Raw genomic sequence first — 20,718 nt, forward strand, 5'->3', positions numbered from 1 at the left:
CCGCCGCTGTGGGAGCCGGTTCCCTCCGCGGGACTGTGAGGCTGTGCCCGAGGCAGGTCTAAGGGAGTAGAGACGGAGGGGGACGAAGTGCGGGCCTCCCGTCGGAGGAGCTGATGTGTGCCGGGAGCTCTTGGACCCGCTCCCTGGGACTTCCAGCCCGCGCTTGCTGGAGCAGTCTGAGGCTGCTCCCCTCCCAGAGGTATCAGCTGGGGCTTTTGTGTGTTTCATAGCTTGAAGCAGGGGAAGGTGCTTCATCGTGAGGTAAAGATGCTGTCTTAAAATTACTGTCACTGTGGCATATTAGGTATCATCAAAAAAACCTCCATCACACCACTGAGTGCACTGACTCCCACTAGCCTTATAGATAAAGATTGTGGTTTGTCAACTGCTGGTAACATGAGTGTGAGGCTGCTGTAGGATGCTGGTATTCACTGTTTCTCGTACTGATCTCGCTTTAACTAGATGTGCTTCCCTTAAGACCAGCAGAGCAACAATAGGCAAAATGACAACTGTGAGGTATGAACAAGGGGCAGAGCTGACAGAAGCATCCAGGTGAGTGAAATGAACTGCATCTGTGTATGGGTTTGGGATTGGAGTATGCTGTGTGTGGTCCCCTGTCTAGAGTTTCTTAGTGCTTTAAATATAACAAAGAGAATAATGATGGAGTGTTTGAAGTTTATACAGTATATAGTCTTTGTATTCCTCCCCTTAAAATGCTGTTGTCTTTGAGGAGTGATACCTTTAAGAGAAATACGCTGTTGTGATTGACTTCTTACAAGTAGTTAAGAACTAACTAAGAAGTACAGAGCACCCAGCCCTGGTATAATAAGCTCATGGCAGTAAAGCCTGTTCTCTTCTAGCTTCCAGAAATGCTGTCGAGCTCTCTTGTAGAGCAAGATGCTCTTGCTCCGCTCTCCTTAAAAACTTCAAGTCTGAAGTTCAGAGTGTGTGGGGAGGAAATAGGTTCTTCTAGTATATCCTCACTTTCTTTTCTTCCACCCCAGCAGTCAAAGACTAGATGTAGTAGCTTGTGGCAGAGAGCTTGTTCCAGCTTGGACAACAAGTAGATGCAGAGTGCTCAGCAAAACAAACTCCCTCTGCAGAAAACATTATCTAGAACTGAATTTTTGTGTGAGAGCACAGTGAAAACAGTGTAATCAGACTTGGCTTCTGTTTTCTTTTTGTGTTAAAGACTGGCTTTCTAACCCAAAACACTACTGTTGCTTATTCTTACTTTAATCACAGTAGAGGATAAGAAGGTGGTGTTTGGTGCACTTCACGTGTTTTCAAGTATAAGCAAGTGACCTGCAGCAAAACTGCTGTAGCAGCAGCAACCTGCTTTAATGAGTGAAGAATTTCAGCTGTACATTAAGTGGAAACTCCCAAGTGAATATCCCATAAGAACAGCTGGGAAGGAAAGCTAAATGGCCATACATCACTAGAGCTTTTCTTCAGTTCTAGGAACAAAGTGAGGATGCTGGTGTCTGGAGATACTGGAGCTGGAAAAGTAGCTTTAAATACCAAAATTGTTGGGGGCGGGCAGGGAATCATTCCTTTCTTCAGCCTGATACTGAGTGCAGGTGGTGAACCATCAGTATTGGTTGCTGACACTGTAGGAAATGCATCATTAAACTTTTTGCTTAAAAGGGGGTTAGCCCACACTGCAGAAGCAGTGCTGGTGTATGGGTCCATTGTGGAGGATGAAGAATACCTGGATCCTCTGAGTTGTTACACTAATGCTTCAAACATGCTAGATTGCTTCTTGGGCAGGAAGAGCTACATACACATATTCAATATTGATGTTTCCATGCTGTTCTGAGGCAATGATGCCAGAGACAGAGCTATAGCAAACACTGTGGCTGTGCTATTACGCAGCACAGTATTTCTGCGCAGAAGACTGAATTAGAAACTCCTGGATTTGGATGTTACGCTTTTTCTCTGAAGTCATCATGTGGCCTTCAGAGCTTCTCAGGTGGCTGAACAAAAACTTGGTCTAAAGAGACCCTTTTAAGGAAGTTATGGCAAGTAGCCACTACCCCCAAAAAATGCTGTTCTAGCACTAGCTCAGCTGCTGCTGCTCTGGTCTTCCCGTTTCCGGTCTGGTATCCTGCTCTGCACAAAAACATCTCTGTGCTATGGCTTTTCCTGGTGAAAACATTCATTCTCTGAACAAGTAGTTTACTGTAATAGCATTAGCGTCTTTTGGACTCTCTGAAGCAACTTTGCATATGCATGTTTCCAGCACTTCCAGACTCTGGACTAGACTGTTAAGTCCTCAGCAGACTCTTGGATGCCCTATTTCAAAGCCTTTTATCCTATTGCTGAAAACATCTGTTCCCTTCCTCCCCTAAGAGAGAAACTTTTGAAAGATGGATTGCTAATGGGAACTTGGTCAGTACAAGCCAAGGGGTTCTGCTGTGCCAACGTATGGGAAGCCTTTCTTCCCCTGGTACTATGCCTGTGCTCTGGCCCAGGCTGCTGCTTACTGCTCAGCTGACAGTTAATAGTCTCTTCTCTGGAACAACGAAGGGTAGCAATGTATAAAGTTGACATCTGTATCAGTATGTGACTTGTGTTATTCCTTTGCCAGCTCTCCAACAGCAGAAGAGATCACAGTAAAGATTGATGATGGTCGTGATGAGGATAATGAACCAGACAGCTGTTCCAAGTAAGCTAATGATATATTAAATGTGTTGCTTACCCCTAAAAGTAAAACTTTTGAGCCAAAATAAGAAGGCAGATGGCTTGCTGAAGCAGAGAGAGGCCCAGCAAATCACTTGATACTGACATTTGTTCTAGTACATAATAAAGACAAGTAAGTTCAGAAAGCTTTTTTATGCCTCTAGAGATGAAAGCCCAACCCAAGAACTAGCTACAAATCCACCATATTATGGAGAATGTGTAGTCCAAACTGCATTGATTAAATTTTCTTAAAGGAATGAGTTTGGGAGCGCACAGAAGAACAAATGCTGGTGAGAAAATGAGGTGAACTGAGTATCTGAGGCAAATGATAGGCATCATGCCTTTGTCAAGACTAAACTGTCTGAACTTGCTAGTGATTAACTCTGTTCTTGAAGTAGTTATTTTCTAACAGTGCTTAGCTCTTGTCACCAGATTACTAACTCTTATAGCATACTTAGTCAAGTCAGTGACAAGTGAATAGACTTGTTTTTCTGTTCCTGCAGCTCCAGAACAGTAAGGTTAAGCCTGTTATCTCAGTTCTTCTATGTGACAGGTCTTTCTAGAATTCAGAAGTTGGCATTTAAAAATGCATTTCACAAAGGCTTTAAGCTAAGTATGTGAGCAAATGTGCCACATTCTCTTCAACTGACTTAAGACGTTGGCAGGCCAAATTGGAGTGGTGTGTATATATTTCAGTCTTTAGTGCACCTAATAAAGATATTTGTCCTTAGACTGTGGAAGTTGAAGTCTTGGCGTACCTACTACATTTGCATTGTAGGATTGACTAGGCAAAGACATAGACCAACAAACTGTTAGTGTAATTATTATAGTGCTTCCTTAGATATTAGACATTCTAAATGCAAGGAGAACCTCCTATATGCTAGGCTGCCTTCAAGACAAGACTTGTTATTACATCCTTGACTTCCATGGGAAAAGTGGGTACTACAACCTAAGTATCTCCTTCCTGCTTAAGAATGCAGATGTTTGCTGGCTAGACCTTGTTTCTTAGTTTAAAGTTTGAACTTAATAATGAGAAGTATGGGCTAATTCAGTAAGCCCAGCAAGAATCTTCATCATCACTTCAAAGATACCCAGCCTTATCTTAAATGGAGTTATTGAGGTGTTAAGTATATGCACTAGGTGGAATGCAATGCTCAAGTTACACTAGAGGAGACAAGTAGCTAAGACAAGATCACTGGGGTGCAATATGCATTATTGAGCTGTCAAAGACTTCCTGTAACAGTGGTGTCTCTAATGGTGGTGGGGAGGGGAAGTGTAGTAACTGTATATAACAGGAAAAATAGGGTAGATATGTGAACAATACAAAAGGAATCTACCAGTACTTTTTGTCAGTATGTCAGAACTTTTGGTAGGTCCTACTGTTAGTGATATACTTGGAGAAGGTGTTTTCTTTTAAGTGTCTAAGAGAAGACTTGGTGTTTAGAGTAGTTAAGTAATCCCAAGATTACTTAACAGACTGGCAACCTGTTTTTTAAACTGTCAGAACTTGGGGTTTCCAGATAATTGCTTCTACCTTAGTTCTTGGTCTAGCCTAAAGAGACTTTCAGCTAGTAAGATAGGCCTTTGTATAACTAGCTTTAAACCAGAAGGCTTAAAGCATACCTAAGAGGCAACGAATCTTTCGTAACTGAAAACAGGAGCTGGAACCCTGCTTGGGCTGGAGATAAGTTCTTCCAATTGTGAGAGTTGCTTCAGTAACTCATTTTCTTAAAAGGTACTTGAGTCTTCAAGCTGAAAGCCAAACCAATATTTCCTTTTAAAGGTAGAAGAGGGGTTTGTCTTCCTCTGTTCCAAGAGCACAGAAGCAGTAGTGGAGCTATTAACAAGTGCAGCTCTTTCCAGGCCTGGGGAAAACCAAAATCCTCTGATATATAATAAGCTTATCTTGAACAAGATACCTTAAGAGACGTTTATCCTTTAATCTTCCCCTTGACCAATAGCAGTTATATAAGCCCACTTCTTAAAGCTTATAACTGGGCATTAAGCCAGACTTCTAGTGTCACTGGAATTGTGACACTGAATAGTGTTATACATGAGTACATACTGCTGTACTTCTAGGGTCTGTAACTGATGAATACTACTTCTAACAAGTGGTCAAAGTATTGCTTTCAAGTACTGTCTTAACCTATATACTTCATGAATGCAGCTGAATAATCTCCTCTTAAAGAAATCAGTACTATACAGAATTCTAAAACCAAAAGAATGTGAACAAAAGAATGTAACAGTGCTCTTGTGGCTAATATCAGTAGCAAGATGTCACTTGTCTTGATGCCGATTCTCTTCTCTTGCAGTGCAATTAGGAGAAAAATTTCCCCATTTGTGATGTCATTTGGATTCAGGTAAAAGATCATGCTTGTATTGATATGGGCAAGGTAGAAATAGTCCTTATTTCTGGTGTAACAACTTGGAGAGTTCCTTGAACAACAGTGACTCCAGCCTGCTCTGTCCGGAAAGTACAAAATCCCCTATAACCCTCTGAAAGGGTGACTTGAGAAAAGTACTTTGATTGGGAAAGAAGTCTTAAACAGATATGATTACATTCTCCAAGGAGAGCTGAAAATCAGAACTGTAAATGCCATTGACTTGGATAAAAGCTTTTTAATGGCTTACTCCAGGCTGTGGCAGCCTTTGAACAACCAGCTGGTCAGTTGTGTGCAGTCTAGGTGCTGAAACAAGGTAAGCTATTAAAGACAGTTATTTTTAAGGGACTACACTAAGTCACAAGTCAGAGGGAAGGTGGGTAAGCTGAAAGACAGCACTGACACTCGCGTGCCTTAAAGCATTCAGGTTTGCACCACTTCTAGGTAGCTGTGGAATTATGGGTTAATAACTACAGCTGAGTCAGAGGTAAATGTACAGTTCCACATGGATGATGTACTCTGTGCAGATCTCTTTAAAAATGCAATTTGAATCCTTCAGCTGCAAGCAGGCCTCAATCTGTATATAAGAGACACTCTTGCTGGAACAGCTTAAAACAAAAATCTGGGCTTGTGCTCTTCAGTCAAATGTCAGCAACTCATTCCTACCTCTCAAGTTGTCTTTTTCTTCTTGCAGAGTATTTGGAGTTGTACTTATCGTTGTGGACATTATAGTCGTGATTGTGGATCTGGCTATCAGTGAGAAGAAAAAGGGTGTTAGAGAGATTCTTGAAGGTGTTTCCCTGGCAATAGCACTCTTCTTTCTCATCGATGTTCTCCTGAGGGTGTTTGTTGAAGGGTAAGACATGGGCAAAAGTTAAGTCAGTGTGGCAAGCTCTCAGGCTAGCAAGGAAGCAATACTTCAAGCTTGGACTATGAATGTGGATGTCGTGTAGGCTAATTTTCTGGTCATGACCAGAAAACCTGGTCAAGACAATGGCTGCATCTTTTCTTGGCTGTGTATATTGGCTGTTATCCTTCTATAGAATAATCTGTAAGTTGCTTTTGGTATAAGTGGGCACTTGGAAACTGAATCAGCTTTGCTGTGACTTATGTGTGTAGACCAGGTGTAAGATTATTTTCTTAGTGAGTCTTCAGTGCTTAGTGTTATGAACTACTTCAGGAGAGCTTGTCTCTAGCAGTAGTTCTGTATAGGTGGTTCTTTTCCTGAAGATGTGTTTCAAACTCTACTATCCATATGGGCATCTGTCTAAAACTCTCTTTTTTGTTTCAGCTTCAGAAACTATTTCCGGTCCAAACTGAATGTTTTGGATGCATTCATAGTGGTGGGCACTCTGTTAATTAACATGACATACTCCTTCTCAGACCTTGCTGCAGCAGATCAGATACCAAGGTAAGAATGGTATGGCAGCTGTTAAATGTGAGCTCTCTTTTCTTGATAGTCTTCTAAGAATTTTCTTGGGCATCTCTAAGCTGGATGTGTGCATCTAGCTTACTAGATCACAAATATGGCTGTGATAGTATTTCATGGTACAGACTAATGGAGGATAGAGACACCTAACTTTGGTCTACAGTTATACTGTAGACTGTCCCTGTCTTGAAGGCAGAGGTGATTGAAAAACATCAGTTGGGGTAACTAAAAGTGGATAGTGAGGCCATCAAATGCTCAGACTCAAGCATTTTTGGGAGGAAGGTGTGCAGCAGCCCTGATAGAGAGGCGAGTCTGAAGAAGGTCAGAAAGAAGAGTTGGAATATAATAGCAAATGGAACAGACAGCTGAGGGAGGATTTCCATCTAATGGATCTTGAAGTAGAAAGAGTTGCCACACTGTCTTGTTTCCTCCACCTTGCTTTCCCAAAAGCCCCATAGTAACATAGGCTGGATTTTCCAGCCATGCCCTGGGGAGGGAAAACATGCTGTTTATGTGCATAAGTTAATTCAAGTCATATTTCCATCTGATTTCTGTAGCTTGATCAGATGATAACCTGTGAGAGGAATCCATTCCTGATGGAGACAGAACTCCAACTCTAAGATTAGTTTATGTGCACTAGGTTTGAATTACTGAAACTTGATTGCATCAGCCAGGGAAAGAAGTTGAGCTCTTAAAAAAAAATCACCCCCAGTTCAACTGGCTACTGGGCAGAAGGAGGGAAACATTCTTCTAGAAGAAACCAACTCAAAGTCTAGTTATTGAAGAATCCAGAGTTGCACAAACATCTGGAAGTACTAGTCATCTCTTCAAATGCCAGCAAAATTCAGGTTTCAAAAAGTAGAACTGGCAAAGGAATAGCTTTTGCAGCCTCAGAATTATAAAAGGCTGTTTCCTTCTAGGTCTTTTTAAACATTAATCTGAGTTTAATGATTACTTCCCATCTCTCTGGCCACGTTTTTCTAAAGCAGCTTTCATCTTATGGCAGCATCCAGTTAAAGGTAGGAGAAGTAGCACTGTGACGGGGTAATCTGCACTGCTATCTTTACTAGGCTATGTTGTAGTAGGCCTGATCCTGTGCTGACCCATCCTGCTGTAGATTGGTGTGTGCAAGTTCCTTGTATTCTGACTTGCTGAAGTTGATTGGGGATTTAGAATGGGTGTTTGGGTCACATAAAAAGGAGTTCACACTGATGCTCTCAGAAGATACTCAGCTGGGGCCTACTATTTCACCCATGCAATTCTTGAGACCCTCTAAGGCTTCTCTTGTTAAGTGCTCTTCAGTTCTGTTCCTGAGATGAGATGGTCTTCCCACCTAATGCTTCAGTAGTGTCCACACAATCCAACTAATTCCCAGTAGCCCACCTGGGGTTATAACTTTTCTTTCTTCATAGACCTTCCTAAAGAGGCAAACAGCAGTCTTAAAGCACCTGATACATCTCAGAATAATTAGAATCTGAGCAGCTTTTATGTGGATGAGAGCATATATGTGACAAGTGACATTTTGGTGGCAGTCCATAGAGGTAACATGCCCTGATAGAGGGGTATGGTCGCTGTTTCTTACCTGGTCTAGCTGGGTATGCATTGGGATGAGTTACCTGTTTCCTTGAAGGCTGACCTATAAAAGGACATTGAGGAATAAGAGCTGTGTATCAGTCTGGGAGCTAATGCTTAACTGGCTAACTTTCTAAAGGGCAGAATGCAAACTGCTTTTATCTTGAAGAGCTGCTTCTCACAGTTGTGGTTCAGGCTGTGGAGTCTTCACTCCAGTGTTGGTTCAGCTCCTTGGCTGCTAGCTCCAAGGGAGCTCTGTTTTGAAAACAGCAGGGTGATCCTGGACTAGGAAGGAGCTGGGGGAAAACCGAAGTTTTCCTCTGGGTGTCCAGGACAACCTTGTCTTGCTGACTTTAAGCTCCACATCAGTGGAGAGCAGATTGTCTTCAACTGGAGGTGAAGGGATAATGTTTCCATAATATTTGTCCCCCTTACTGTAGGTATTCACCAAGATTCTTACCTAAGTGTATCCGGACCTGAAATATGTGCATGTGCTCCTTAAAAGTATATGCTCACATACCTCCTTAAGGAATTAATATTAGTTTGCCCTAGTCCCTAAAGGTATGTGAAAGCAGCTGCTCCTGTTCAGTTGTTTCTGTAGAATCACTCACATAAGCATCTTGCCTGCTTCAAAGTTCAACAGCAGTTCAAAGTTCCTCAAACCAAATCATCTGCTCAAGTTGCTGAATGATTAAACACAGTTTATACTGATTTGTTCTCAGGTTTCTTAATCAAGGCATGATGTATATAGCCTGTCTAGCTTCTCTTTTCAACTGTTTTTCAGGTGGCTACTTAACTTAGATGTATACTTGAGAACAAGCTCCAAGGAACAAGAATTTGGGGTTAATAACATAGGTAGTGTTAAGGGAATTTGTTGCTTGCTGGGCGGAGGTGCCTGTGAAAGTCTGCTCGAGCAAGTAGGGGGTTTCCCAGTTCTGTTAGCTGCTCAGAACATGTACTCCCAAAAAATCTCAATAAAACCATGGTATTCTTCAAGCATAATATTCTTTCTCCAAAATCAGCCTGAGAAGTCCTAGTTCAGTATATGAAACAAAGGTTTAAACTGTCTCTGAAACAGCTTTTAAATAGCTTTAAGCTTTGCATCTAAGTTTAATTGTGTTCATTTCTTCTCATGGTGAATCTGACTCTTACCTAGAATGGTTACTCTCCTCCGAGTTCTGAGAATTGTTATCTTAATAAGAATATTTCGCCTGGCTTCACAAAAGAAGCAACTTGAAGTGGTGACCAGGAGAATGGTAAGTTGGCCTCTTAATATATCTAGGCTACTATTACGGTTTACAACTCACTCTCTTTCTCCAGGCAGCCATCAATGGTGAGTACTAAGACTGCCCACAGCCTATTGGTCTGCAACTGATAATGTTGCCTAAGCAGCATGTCTGTTCAGTGTCCCTGACAGTGTACTGGAGCTTTGCCTCCAACTTCAGTATAGCTAATAATTCTTAACTTTGCTTCAGTAAGCAGCAACTTGACCTGTAAGGCCAGCATATCAAAGGGATTGCAACACCACCATGTGTTTCAATTGATAATTTCTAGTTTGTGTGGTACATAGACTGTTTTCCCTCACATGGAGGAAGATAGGAATTTTAATGCTTCTGCTGCTTATTCCAGGTGAAGACAAAACAACCTAGCTGTTGAAGCCCTATCCATTGTAAATGCCTCTTATTTTCATCAGGGGCACTAAAGTGGTACTTGAAGCTTCAAGTATGTCCTCGTGCTCAGGAATAAGCAGTCTTGGTTATGCTGCCCTTAACTTTCTTCCTTCTGTCAGCCCCCAAACACTTCAATAGCAATGACAGATTCATGCTGCAGTCAGCAAAGAATCTGCAGTGTTCTTTCCACTAGAATAAACTTTGATACTTCAGGGTAAAAATTCTGTATGGGGCTTCTACCTAAAAACTAACACAATAAACGTTATTCTTGGCTAATGCTGTGAAGTTTGCTATACCAAAATGAGGCTCTGCTACTCATGACTTAACTTCAGAGTCTAGATGGCTGTTTTTTCCTAGTAATAGGCAACACTTGTTGATCTTTGGCATTCCTTTGGAAGACTAACTCTACTTTTTTTTTTGGCAGGTCTCTGAAAACAAAAGGCGTTATATGAAAGATGGCTTTGATCTGGATCTCACTTATGTTACTGGTTTGTAGATGCAAATGACACTTTGCAGCATGTTACATCCTGCTAACACTAGTTATTCTGTTAAGTGCTTGATGTGAAATACAGGCAGTGTTTTAGACTAATGAAACTTAAGTATGAAGTCAAACTAGGCCTACTCCTTTTCTGTGGGATTTTGAAATAAGGATTCCTGATTCTGACACTGTTCTTGGGGATTAGCCTTCTAGGAGAGAGGTTGTACATGCTGTACATACATCACATGTATGTAATGATAGAAATTCTCATGAGGCCTAGGGAACTAGAGCTGAGAAACTATTGACTAACTCATAGTATTTTTGCCTGTGATTCTATGGAAACTGACACTTAATGATAGCTGATGCTTCAGGAAGCATTATTCTCATGCTCTAGCTATATTAAATGCAGAAGAAAACCTTTCAGAAATGGGTAGGTGGTTCTTATAATTAAGGTAGAAATAAGCTGTTTCATAATGATTTTGCTCTCCATCATGTAGTTGCTACATGTGGGGAGGATTTCCCCTGTTCTGATTGCTGTCTCTTCCACAGATCGCATTATTGCAATGTCATTTCCATCTTCTGGGAAGCAGTCTTTCTATAGGAACCCTATAGAGGTAAAAATCTCCCATCTACCAAGTTCAGTATTTCTGAATGCTGTTTTACTTCTAGGTTCCCACTAAGTCATATGTGGACTAGATTGTCAAGTCAGTCCTAGTCCTGCTGTCTTGGCTGATTGGAATGACTAAATGGTGGTCTCCACTGTGCTGCACTGCTTGTGTTTGTAGTCTCTTAGCTAAGCCTAGTGGGGTGTATCTCGTAGTGTGCACACACTGGTGCTCTGATGCTCCTGTTCCTTGGGAGCGCTTCAGAGAACCAAGTCGGTTCTGTCCCAGGCTAGTAATAGTATGAGCGATGAGAACTGTATACTCATCTAAAGAAAGATGTTTAAAAGGTCTGTATTAATGCCCTTTAGAGCTATGCTGCCTGATATTGTGGAAACATAAATATATAGGGCAGGGAAGATAACTGCGGTAGTACTTTTATTCCAGACAAGAACCTGAACTATTGGGCTGGAAAGGCCTGCTGTCCAAGGGCTGTCTATGAATGCAGTTGCTGACACCACTTGGATGTGGGGTGGTAGTGGAAATAAGGAGTAGAGCACTAACTACTCTAAATTGGTATCTTGTTATTGCTTTAGGAAGTTGCAAGATTTTTGGACACCAAACATGCAGACCACTATAAAGTCTACAATCTCTGCAGTAAGTATGTTTAGCTGATGAGTGTATTGAAATGCTGCTAAACAGAAAAAATCTTTTCAAGGTATGATGGCAATACTAATCTCCAAGAATTTAAAGTCTGTCAAAAGTACACAGCTGTCTCTGACTACCTTCTGTCCTGAATGTGGCTATTGACTTTGAGCATCTAATATATTGTACCAAAGCTTGCAAAGGAGATACTGGATGCCTTGCAGTTTAGACTTCCTTGCTCATGCTGAACAATTGCTTCAATGTTCCAAAAATCTTACTAAAGAGATGGAAAACTAAACCTGGGCTAAAACTTGGGTTATGTTGGAAGATTTTTTTTCTAATGAAGGCTTAGAAGAATGAGGTGAATGAATAGTTAAAAGCTCTTCTGTTTAGAGGTGGCTAAAACAATGAAAAACACTTCAGGAACAACTATTCTGTGGTTTCTGCTTTCATAGTAGAGCATCAGAGCTGGAAGCAGACAAGGTGTGATATAGAAGCATTGATACTGAAGTCCTGAAAAATTGAAACTGTCCTCTAGCCAGCAGAGGGGTAGATGAGGGGTCACAGATGAGTGTGGTGTTAGCAGCTCCTTACCACTCTGTAGGTGGTGGTTGCTGTGCTTGACCCTGACAGTACGTTGGAACATAACTTTCAGATCCCTAAATAACCCCTATGGAAAGGAATGGCCATCTGGGCCTGGAGATGAATTCTCACTTAAAAGTGAGATGTGTGAAACTAGAAGCTAAGCAAGCATGCTTTTAGCCAAATTACCTTATAGTTTTTCCACTTTGATCTATTTTTACTACTGTACTTTAAATGCTAGTGTACGCTCAGACCAGCGGTTGTGTGTCACGAGCCACTTTCTTTGTTGCAAGTCTATTCCCTTTCCTGGTATAACTCCAGATCTTTCCTTGTAGGTGAAAAAGGCTATGACCCCAAGTACTTCCACTACAGGGTGGAAAGGATCTTTATTGATGACCACAATGTCCCAGCGCTACAGTAAGTCTTGTCAAGAAATACATACAACATGATAGTTCTATGTGGGCATTTGCTTTGATCCACTAATTTTCCTCTTATCTAGGGACATGCTGAAATTCACTGCCAGTGTCCGTGAATGGATGAGTCAAGATGAAAAGAACATCATAGCAATTCACTGTAAAGGAGGCAAAGGTAGGACTTCTCATGTGTAATCTGTGTATGCCACAGATTACATGTTATTCTTATTATGGCTTCTTTGATATAAGTATGGCCTTAAACCATAGAATAAGATGGGTTTAAAGTGTAACTTTAAACAAATTCTGCAGACAGTGATGACTAGCAACAGTGTAGTGCTGTGTTTAGTATTACGCAACCCCATTTCTAGGTAGCCCGATTGGTTCTTAATCTAAGCTGGCATCTGAATCTAAGCTGGCATCTGATCTCTTAAAATGGTCTTCAATAGCTTCCTGCTGTCCTGACTGCTGGGACAGCAGTCCCCCAGGAGAGGCTGGGGATAGGGAGCTACTGAAACTGCTACTATCAAAAGTGTTAAGCTGCTGCTTTGGCTCCCTGGCAGCCAGTCACCCACACTGAATATCCTACACTGTAGCTTTTTAATTTCTTGTGGTGGTGGAGTGGAATGTTGTAGGTACTGCTGGATCTTAAATCAAGATACACAAGGTATTATGTGATAGAGTACAATGTAGTCTATGGGAACAGGCTAGTCAAAGCTACCGCACATGAGCTGACCTGCGGGTGCTATCTGCAACCTGTAGTAATGTGGGAGCTGTTGAAGTGCATAGATAGCTGTGCAAATAAGCGAAATTTCCCTGCAAACATCTGCCACATCTTTAGCCACCTGCTGTTACTACTGTGAATACTTGGCTTAAACCAGGTGGTTACTTAACATAAAGAAGGCTTTTCCCCCACTTGGAACCATAGCTTAAAAGGTTTTGCAAAGCTGAACACTGAAACTACCTGCAGGCCAAAACCAGCTTGAACAAGTGTAGGGAGAGGTGACTTGACCTTTGAGATTTTAAATTCAAAACTGAGACTATATTGGAGTCTTTGTGCTAGCAGTCTTGATGCCTTCTTAGTAGGGGTTGGGGGGGAAAAAAGTTGGAGCAGAGGAGCAACTCTTGAAGCTTATAGACTGGCACTTGCCAATGCTTTAACCTAATCTAGTAGTGTGTAGTTGAATCTATCCTCTGCTAAATGGAGTATGCAGATGCTGGCCAGCTTCCTAAGTATCTCTAGGAATACTACGAAGAAATGTGGGAACTCCTTTCAAGGAACAAACTAACAAACTGCAGTATCTTGTATTTAACTCATTCTTCCCAGAAATACAGGCACTTGACTACTCTAGTGTCACTTATCTCCTGTTATCTATTTCAAATTATAACTTCATCTTCACAAAAATAATCCCAAATACCTTTGAATTCCTGTAGTTCAACCTGTCTCTTACTGCTAATACAGGCAGGACTGGAACAATGGTCTGTACCTGGCTCATTGACAGTGACCAGTTTGAGAGTGCAAAGGTAAAAACTGGTGTTTATTTTTTGATTTTTCTAGTATTCAAAATGCCCCTTTAGAACTTACTTAATTGGTGAAACACACTAATACTCTGCAAAAAGTCTATAGTGGAAAAAGGATACTGCGAACAACCTGTTTTACAAAAAAGTTCTTGCAAATCTTGCTACTATGTAAATTCCTTTCTGATGAAGACTATTCTTGATCAGGAAGAACTGGTAAAGTAGAATTTAATAGGATACCAACTTTGAAGCACTTTTCTCTTTGGAGGCATAATAGACCTAGGATCTTGAGCAACAACTTCCTTAAATTGTAGATGGCTTCTGAGTATGCTCTACTAAAGATAGTGTCACTGTTTTTAAGTGCAATTTTTTCCCCAACCTCCCTCCAAGTAGTGTGAGGCATGAAGAATTGTCTTGTCTTGACTGCCAGCATTACAGCAAGAAGCCCTTCTGGGGAAAGGGAGAAAGATCAGCAAGTCCCAGCCAGGACAGATGCATGTGCTGCTTTAGTATCCCAGGTCTGGTATATTAATCTGGAGACCTGGGCTGTAGAAGAGCCAGGGTAGTCTGGCCAGAGTGTGTAACCATTTAATCACTTGTTTTTCTGAGTTTGGTTTGTGACAATCCAAACTAATGTTCAGCTTGGTCTGCCACAGACCACTTGAGAAATATAGATGGTTCTAAAGCAATTGCTTGAAAAGCATATTGCTCTCCTCATTCAGTGAGGTTTATTAGTGCACTCATGGATGACAGACTTAATGTATCTGAATTCCTAATTAGTACTTTCTTATTCTAGTTAAAAGCCTCCTTTAGAAGGTACCAAAAAAACTATTGCATATTTTCACTTGCATTCCCTTATTGGAATTGACTAGTGTAATTCTAGTTTACTCTCCACTTCTCAGGAAGGGGAATGGTGGGGGGATGAATATCTTAACCCTTGAAATTATCTTCCTATGTAGGAAAGTTTGGACTACTTTGGGGAGAGAAGAACTGATAGAAGCACAAGTACCAAGTTTCAAGGAGTTGAAACTCCATCCCAGGTAAGCTTGAGCAGGTCCAGTAACAATAGCCAAACCAACATTAGCCTTGTGAGTGCTTATGCTACCCCACCTCCCCTGCTGTGTTTGAGATGCAGGTTCCTACTAATGCTTAACTCCTGAACTTTCTGTATTCTTTCTTTAAGGGTTGGAAGACTAGCAACTGGTAGGGTTGCACTGCATCTTCCCCCCCTCCCCTTTGTCTGAGCACATTCCTTATGCCTTTCTCTGTGTGCTACCATCAAATCTGAATTATGGTATTGAAGATAACACAATTGTTGAGATTGAGAGCTTTCAGTCCAACCCCACTATTCAAGCAGGGTGACCTAGAGCAGGTTGCCTAGGGCTGTGTCCAGTCAAGTCTAGAATATCTCCACAGATGCAGACTCCACAACCTCTCTGGGTAACCTGTTGCAGTGTTTGCCCACCCTCACAGGAGCATGACCACGTAAGACAACTGGGCTGTTTATCAAGGATGTACTGAAGCCTGCGGCCTGGCCTGGGGAGGGCTATGGCACTGATATGGTTGGGTGGAGGAATGCATCCTCTAGAGACTGCATTCACAAGGAAATACTAAAGTTATTGCCTCACTCCACAGTTGGAGGCTTTGCTCACTTTGATTCACTGTGTACTGTGAGATTCAGAAGTGTGAGATGAAGCTGGTGACAGAGTGTTGTGGTTTAAACTCAGTTGTTGTACCAGCTTCTAGGAAGGAAATTAACTCTGTCCCTGCCAAAACCAGGACACAGAGGTACTTTAGTTGCTGGTATAAAATAGAATGGAAATACAGCTGTCCTTCAGAATGTGCTTCTGTAAAATGAGTGTCTTGTACATTAAACATTCTGTCCCTTAAAGCTACAATATAAAAGCTCCACACCTTCTTGCTGAACTCAAAAGTACATAATTCATCTTAGAACATGAAGCTTAAATACTGCTTAAAAATGTAGATATTGAATTTGTCTAGAGGAATGTTTGAAATGGGGAGGGGAAGGAGAACAAATGGCTACTTTCTTCTTAGCTGTGGACTTAGAGCTAAGAACTTGGTGTAGAGATCTGTTTAATCCTACTTCTGCCTAGAATTAGTCTGTGTGGGGTACAGAAACTGCATAATGTGTCTGGGTTTTTTGCATTACAGAGTAGGTATGTTGGGTATTATGAGATCCTGAAAAACAAGTATAACTTGAAACTCCCACCAGAGAGACAACTCAAAATAAAAAACCTCAAAATCCACTCTATTCATGGTAAGAACTCTTGAATTTGGGCATTCCGCTATCTGGTAATGGTTTTCTAGTACAGGCAGCTGATCTCTACTGTCTCTCTTGCTAAGCCCATGATAAGAATGTAGACTTACTGGGATTTGAGAATTCAAATGGCACAGTTAAAAATACAGTGAAGAGCATTTTGGAGTGCAGTTGCCCCATGTGTTCTGTCACTTTTCTGGGTGTCTGGTCAAATGGTGGCTCACATACAACCTGCTCTGTTTTGGGAGGGGAATCACTTGTCAAGTGAGATTAACTCTACACATGGAACTAGATCCCCTAATGTTTCTCACCTTGATATACACACCTGTTTCTGTACATATGTACTGGTAATTTTGATAAAAGGCTGGAAGTTCAGCACTACTTGTTCAAGGGGACTTCAAACTGCTGTTCTTCAGTCCGTGGAACTAGACTCTACATCAGCCTCTTCCTGCTCCACTAGTAGGACTCACAGCTACTTCAAAATACAGCTTTCAACCACTGAATCTTGAGCTACCTTTTGGATTTGAGTTCTTTAAAGTCTATAGCAAGGCATTCTGGAGAGAAAGCACTCTTGCATAGGATTGCACTTGGTTTTCATGACCACTTGTGTTTCCAGCTAATGTATGTACTATGGTATAATGCAACTATTTCTTCCTAGGAGTTGGGAAAGGCAATGGAACTGATATGAAGGTGCAGATAATAGTGAGGAAGCAAGTTGTACTAGAATGTGTATGTGCCAGTCAAGGAAACTGCAAGGTGAGAGTACTATGAAATCGTGTCAGTTGAGTCACAGAAGCTGAAAGCTGACTTATAAGTCAAAAGCATCTTTCTGTAAAACTTGAACGCTGGACATAAAACTACTTAAATGGATGCTGTGAATTCTGAGACAATGAAAAAGCTAAGCTTTGCTAAATTACAGGAAAAGTAGTGGTAAGATAGTGAAAGATTTCCCTAGAAGTCAATTAAATGCAACAGCTCGCTCTGACCTGAGTAGCTTAAATTGTTGGCTATTATTCTAGCACTACTACTGTATTTGTAGCTAGGTATTGTCATGAATTGGTCTCTTGTCTCTCTGCAGTAACTTTTATGAAAAGTAATACTTTATTCTGTTATCCAGCTCTTCTTTGATTCTGAAAGTGACTCTGTAGTCATTGGCTTGGAAGACAGCCCTGTTATAAGTGGTGATGTGAAAGTCAGATTTGAGTCGCATTCTGTAAGTATAACAGCATGAAGTCCCTTACTTGAGTATGAGGAGAGGCTGCAGTACAAACAGCAGCTGGGTGCTGGCTGTGCTGCGTGGGGCGGAATCTGCATTCCTCCCCAGTGACTCCTGCATGTAGGGTGGCCCCACTGTAGCAGCTGTTATTCCACCTCTGCAGTGAGCGATGCAGCAAGTGTTGCTACATCAGCCTGTGCAGGCGGGGGAGGCATCTGGCTGTTCATACAGTACAACCAGGACATCTTAGTTGAGTACCTGCTGCTTCTAACATGGGTCTCTTACTTCATTGTATTAAGTTTGAGTGACCTAGTCCTGAAATAACTTCAGTGAAAATAGTGATCTGGATGTGATACTGGGCTCTTCAAGTTCATTGACTCTGGTACTGTAGCTTTGTAAACCAAACTACTGAGGTGGGTACTCTTGCTCTGCAAAAAATGAGTCCTATTGTCTAATGGAGGCCTTAAACAAGGTCTTTTGTGTTTAGGATCTCCCAAAAGGCTATGATGACTGCCCATTCTTCTTCTGGTTCAACACTTCCTTTATTGAAAATAACAGGTAAGTGATCATAGTGACTGCCTTCAGATCCTAACTTCTGGTGTCTGAACAGAGTTGAAAGTTCCTAAACATGGTACTGAAAGCTGAGATAGCTGGCTGATCTTAGCTTCTGTGTGGGTACTGGTTTCTGACTCTCAGTTGTAACTTGCAGGCAGGCAGTTGGCACATGCTTGCTTGTGCTGTGCCAAGTGTTTTAAACAGATGTGAGCTCTTTATCTTAACTAACTTAATCTGTTGGGACTCTTTCCTCAGCACTCTAAGTGTTGTTAATGAACTTAAATTCAAAAAGGGTAATGCTAACTATTCAAACCTAAGGCAACTCTGCCACCCTCTGTAGCATGGCTGACTGAGAGGCTGGAACTCATTCAGCAGCTTAGCAGGCAAACATCAAGACCAGAGTTAGAGGTACTGATGCTTGGGATCCCAAAGAAAGGCTCTTTAACTTACTGCTTCTCATGCTTTTGTTAAAGTTAGGAATTACTGTGGTTTGTTCTTGTTGAGACTAGAATTCCTGGTAGAATGCCAGACAGCAAAAGTTGGGCTTGTCTGTCTTGCTAGGGGAGTGATGTAGAAATGCAGAGACAGGAGATCCTTCTCTTCTGTCTACCTGCATCTAAACCTGTCAAGTTTGGAACAGTGAACTTGATGTATGAGATAATTACTGTTCTTTCCATGACTGGAAAGGGAGGGAAACAATTTTTTTAATTGATCCCATCAGAGCATGTGGAGAGGTAGGCATGAGTCTATGTTCATAACTCTAAACTTAATATGCTGAGCCAGCAATTCACCTTGCAGTCTAGGTGCAGACATCTAGTTAGACCAAACCAGTGCCAGGAGAAATGTATGCCTGCTGTCTGATAGCCCTGCAACAGTGCCACTCAAAAGTTTCACCCAAGTGCTGTTTCCTCCAGGGCTAGGGAGGATGCCCCACCAGACCTTCTCTTAAACAGAACTTAGAGACTATCTCCCTTTCTGCCCAGAGAATTCTGGTAGACCTCAGGTGGACTAGGTCTGATCAGAAGTGAAACAGCTGCTAAGGCAGTGCTCCTATCTCTGTACCTCTTAATTCAGCCACAGCTGATGTGCAAGTGCTATTAAGTGATACCTAAATGTGAATTTGGTAAGCATTAAAAGTGGAGAACATGCCTGATGAGCTTGACTGAGTACTGAATCAAATCCTTGCCATTAGGAAGGTCAGTTATTAAATTCCTGCCACTTGCATCCCATCAGGAGGCCTTGAGCTGAAGGTAACACTAATTTTACTCTAAGTCTTGCATGGTGGGGCTCTAGGAAAAAAAAAACCACAAACAAACAAACAACCCACAAACCCATCAGGTTGACTGTATGTTTCTCAGACTACTTCAGATCTAAAGCCCTGTGCAGGCATGGCTGGCTGTCTGAATTCAAGATCTGGGGCTTTATTTAATATTCCAGGGCTGAGCTTGAAGTTCTCTTGGCTGGCTGAAATGAAAAGCATGTCTTGAGATGTAAGATATGCTACTGAATTTTGTCTTTCAGACTCTACCTTCCCAGGAATGAGCTGGATAACCCTCACAAGTCTAAAATGTGGAAAGTCTATACTGAGACATTTGCTGTGGAGGTGAACTTTATTGAACCATAAGGGAAAGCTGAAAGAAGGGAAACACGCAAAATTAATCTCTTTTCCTGGAGAATGTCTTGCTGCTTCAGTACAAAGTGAAGCAGTCTCATTTTGATGTACTTAATGTATTTCTGTGTAGATACCACTTCTCAAATAAACTTACATGAAGTTCTGTTGTGCAGAGCAATGATACTCTGAAGAGTTACTTAGTGTCAGCTGACTGTCATGTTAATGAGCTGTTGGATCCTTTGGAGCTTAATGTCTCTACATACAGGTAATCCTTACTTTATTAATCTAAGACAATTGTCTGTCTTTAAGGAGGAGCATTAACCTGATGGTGGGTGGAGACCAGCAGTCTGCAGGAGACTGCTGGGAAAATCTGACATACCTTCCCTCAGCATCAGGGTTTTCTACAGGTCAGTAGAATTTGGAGGGAAGAATAGTAATCTGGCACAGGCAGACTAATATTCTTGAGCAGAAGTCTTGGTATCAAACCACTGTTCATCAGAAATCCATGATGTAGGGTTTTGAGCAACACCTGGCCTGGGAGCTGACTGCACAGGTGCTTCTCTGCCACTGTACCTCCCCACAAAGGGCTGAGATGGCACATCAGCTCATGAGCATGCCAATGGCCTGAGATCAGCTAGCCATGCTTGCCTTAATACCTTGTGCTGGTTTTGGCTGGGATAGAGTTAATTTTCTTCACAGTAGCTAGTATGGGGCCATGTTTTGGATTTGTGCTGGAAACAGTGTTGATAACACAGGGATGTTTTCGTTACTGCTGAGCAGTGCTTACACAGAGTCAAGGCCTTTTCTGCTCCTCACAGGGACAGCTGACCCCAACTGACCAAAGGGATATTCCACACCATATGATGTCATGCTCACATATAAAGCTGGGGGAAGAAGAAGGAAGGGGGGGACGTTTGGAGTGATGGCGTTTGTCTTCCCAAGTTACCATTCTATGTGATGGAGCCCTGCTTTCCTGGAGATGGCTGAACACCTGCCTGCCGATGGGAAGCAGTGAATGAATTCCTTGTTTTGCTTTGCTCTACCTATTAAACTGTTCTTACCTCAACCCCTGAGTCTTCTCACTTTTA

The 20,718-nt window shown here is 41.8% G+C and overlaps 1 protein-coding gene across 1 annotated transcript; it reads left to right on the forward strand.

The window, feature by feature from the left end:
* Positions 1-467: 467 nt before the first annotated feature.
* LOC103907918 (phosphatidylinositol 3,4,5-trisphosphate 3-phosphatase TPTE2) lies at positions 468-19,809 on the forward strand. The gene is made up of 18 exons (XM_009290160.2): positions 468-552; positions 2,591-2,668; positions 4,995-5,042; positions 5,758-5,919; positions 6,355-6,474; positions 9,221-9,320; positions 10,159-10,222; positions 10,762-10,826; positions 11,411-11,471; positions 12,377-12,458; positions 12,541-12,629; positions 13,914-13,975; positions 14,929-15,009; positions 16,142-16,247; positions 16,906-17,003; positions 17,365-17,460; positions 17,951-18,021; positions 19,540-19,809. Exons 1-18 carry the CDS (start codon positions 503-505, stop codon positions 19,640-19,642), a joined length of 1,536 nt encoding a protein of 511 aa, XP_009288435.1. The 5' UTR covers positions 468-502; the 3' UTR covers positions 19,643-19,809.
* Positions 19,810-20,718: the final 909 nt, after the last annotated feature.

The sequence above is a fragment of the Aptenodytes forsteri genome, unplaced genomic scaffold, assembly GCF_000699145.1.
Source record: "Aptenodytes forsteri isolate BGI_AS27 unplaced genomic scaffold, ASM69914v1 Scaffold155, whole genome shotgun sequence".
In the NCBI taxonomy this organism is placed as follows: domain Eukaryota; kingdom Metazoa; phylum Chordata; class Aves; order Sphenisciformes; family Spheniscidae; genus Aptenodytes; species Aptenodytes forsteri.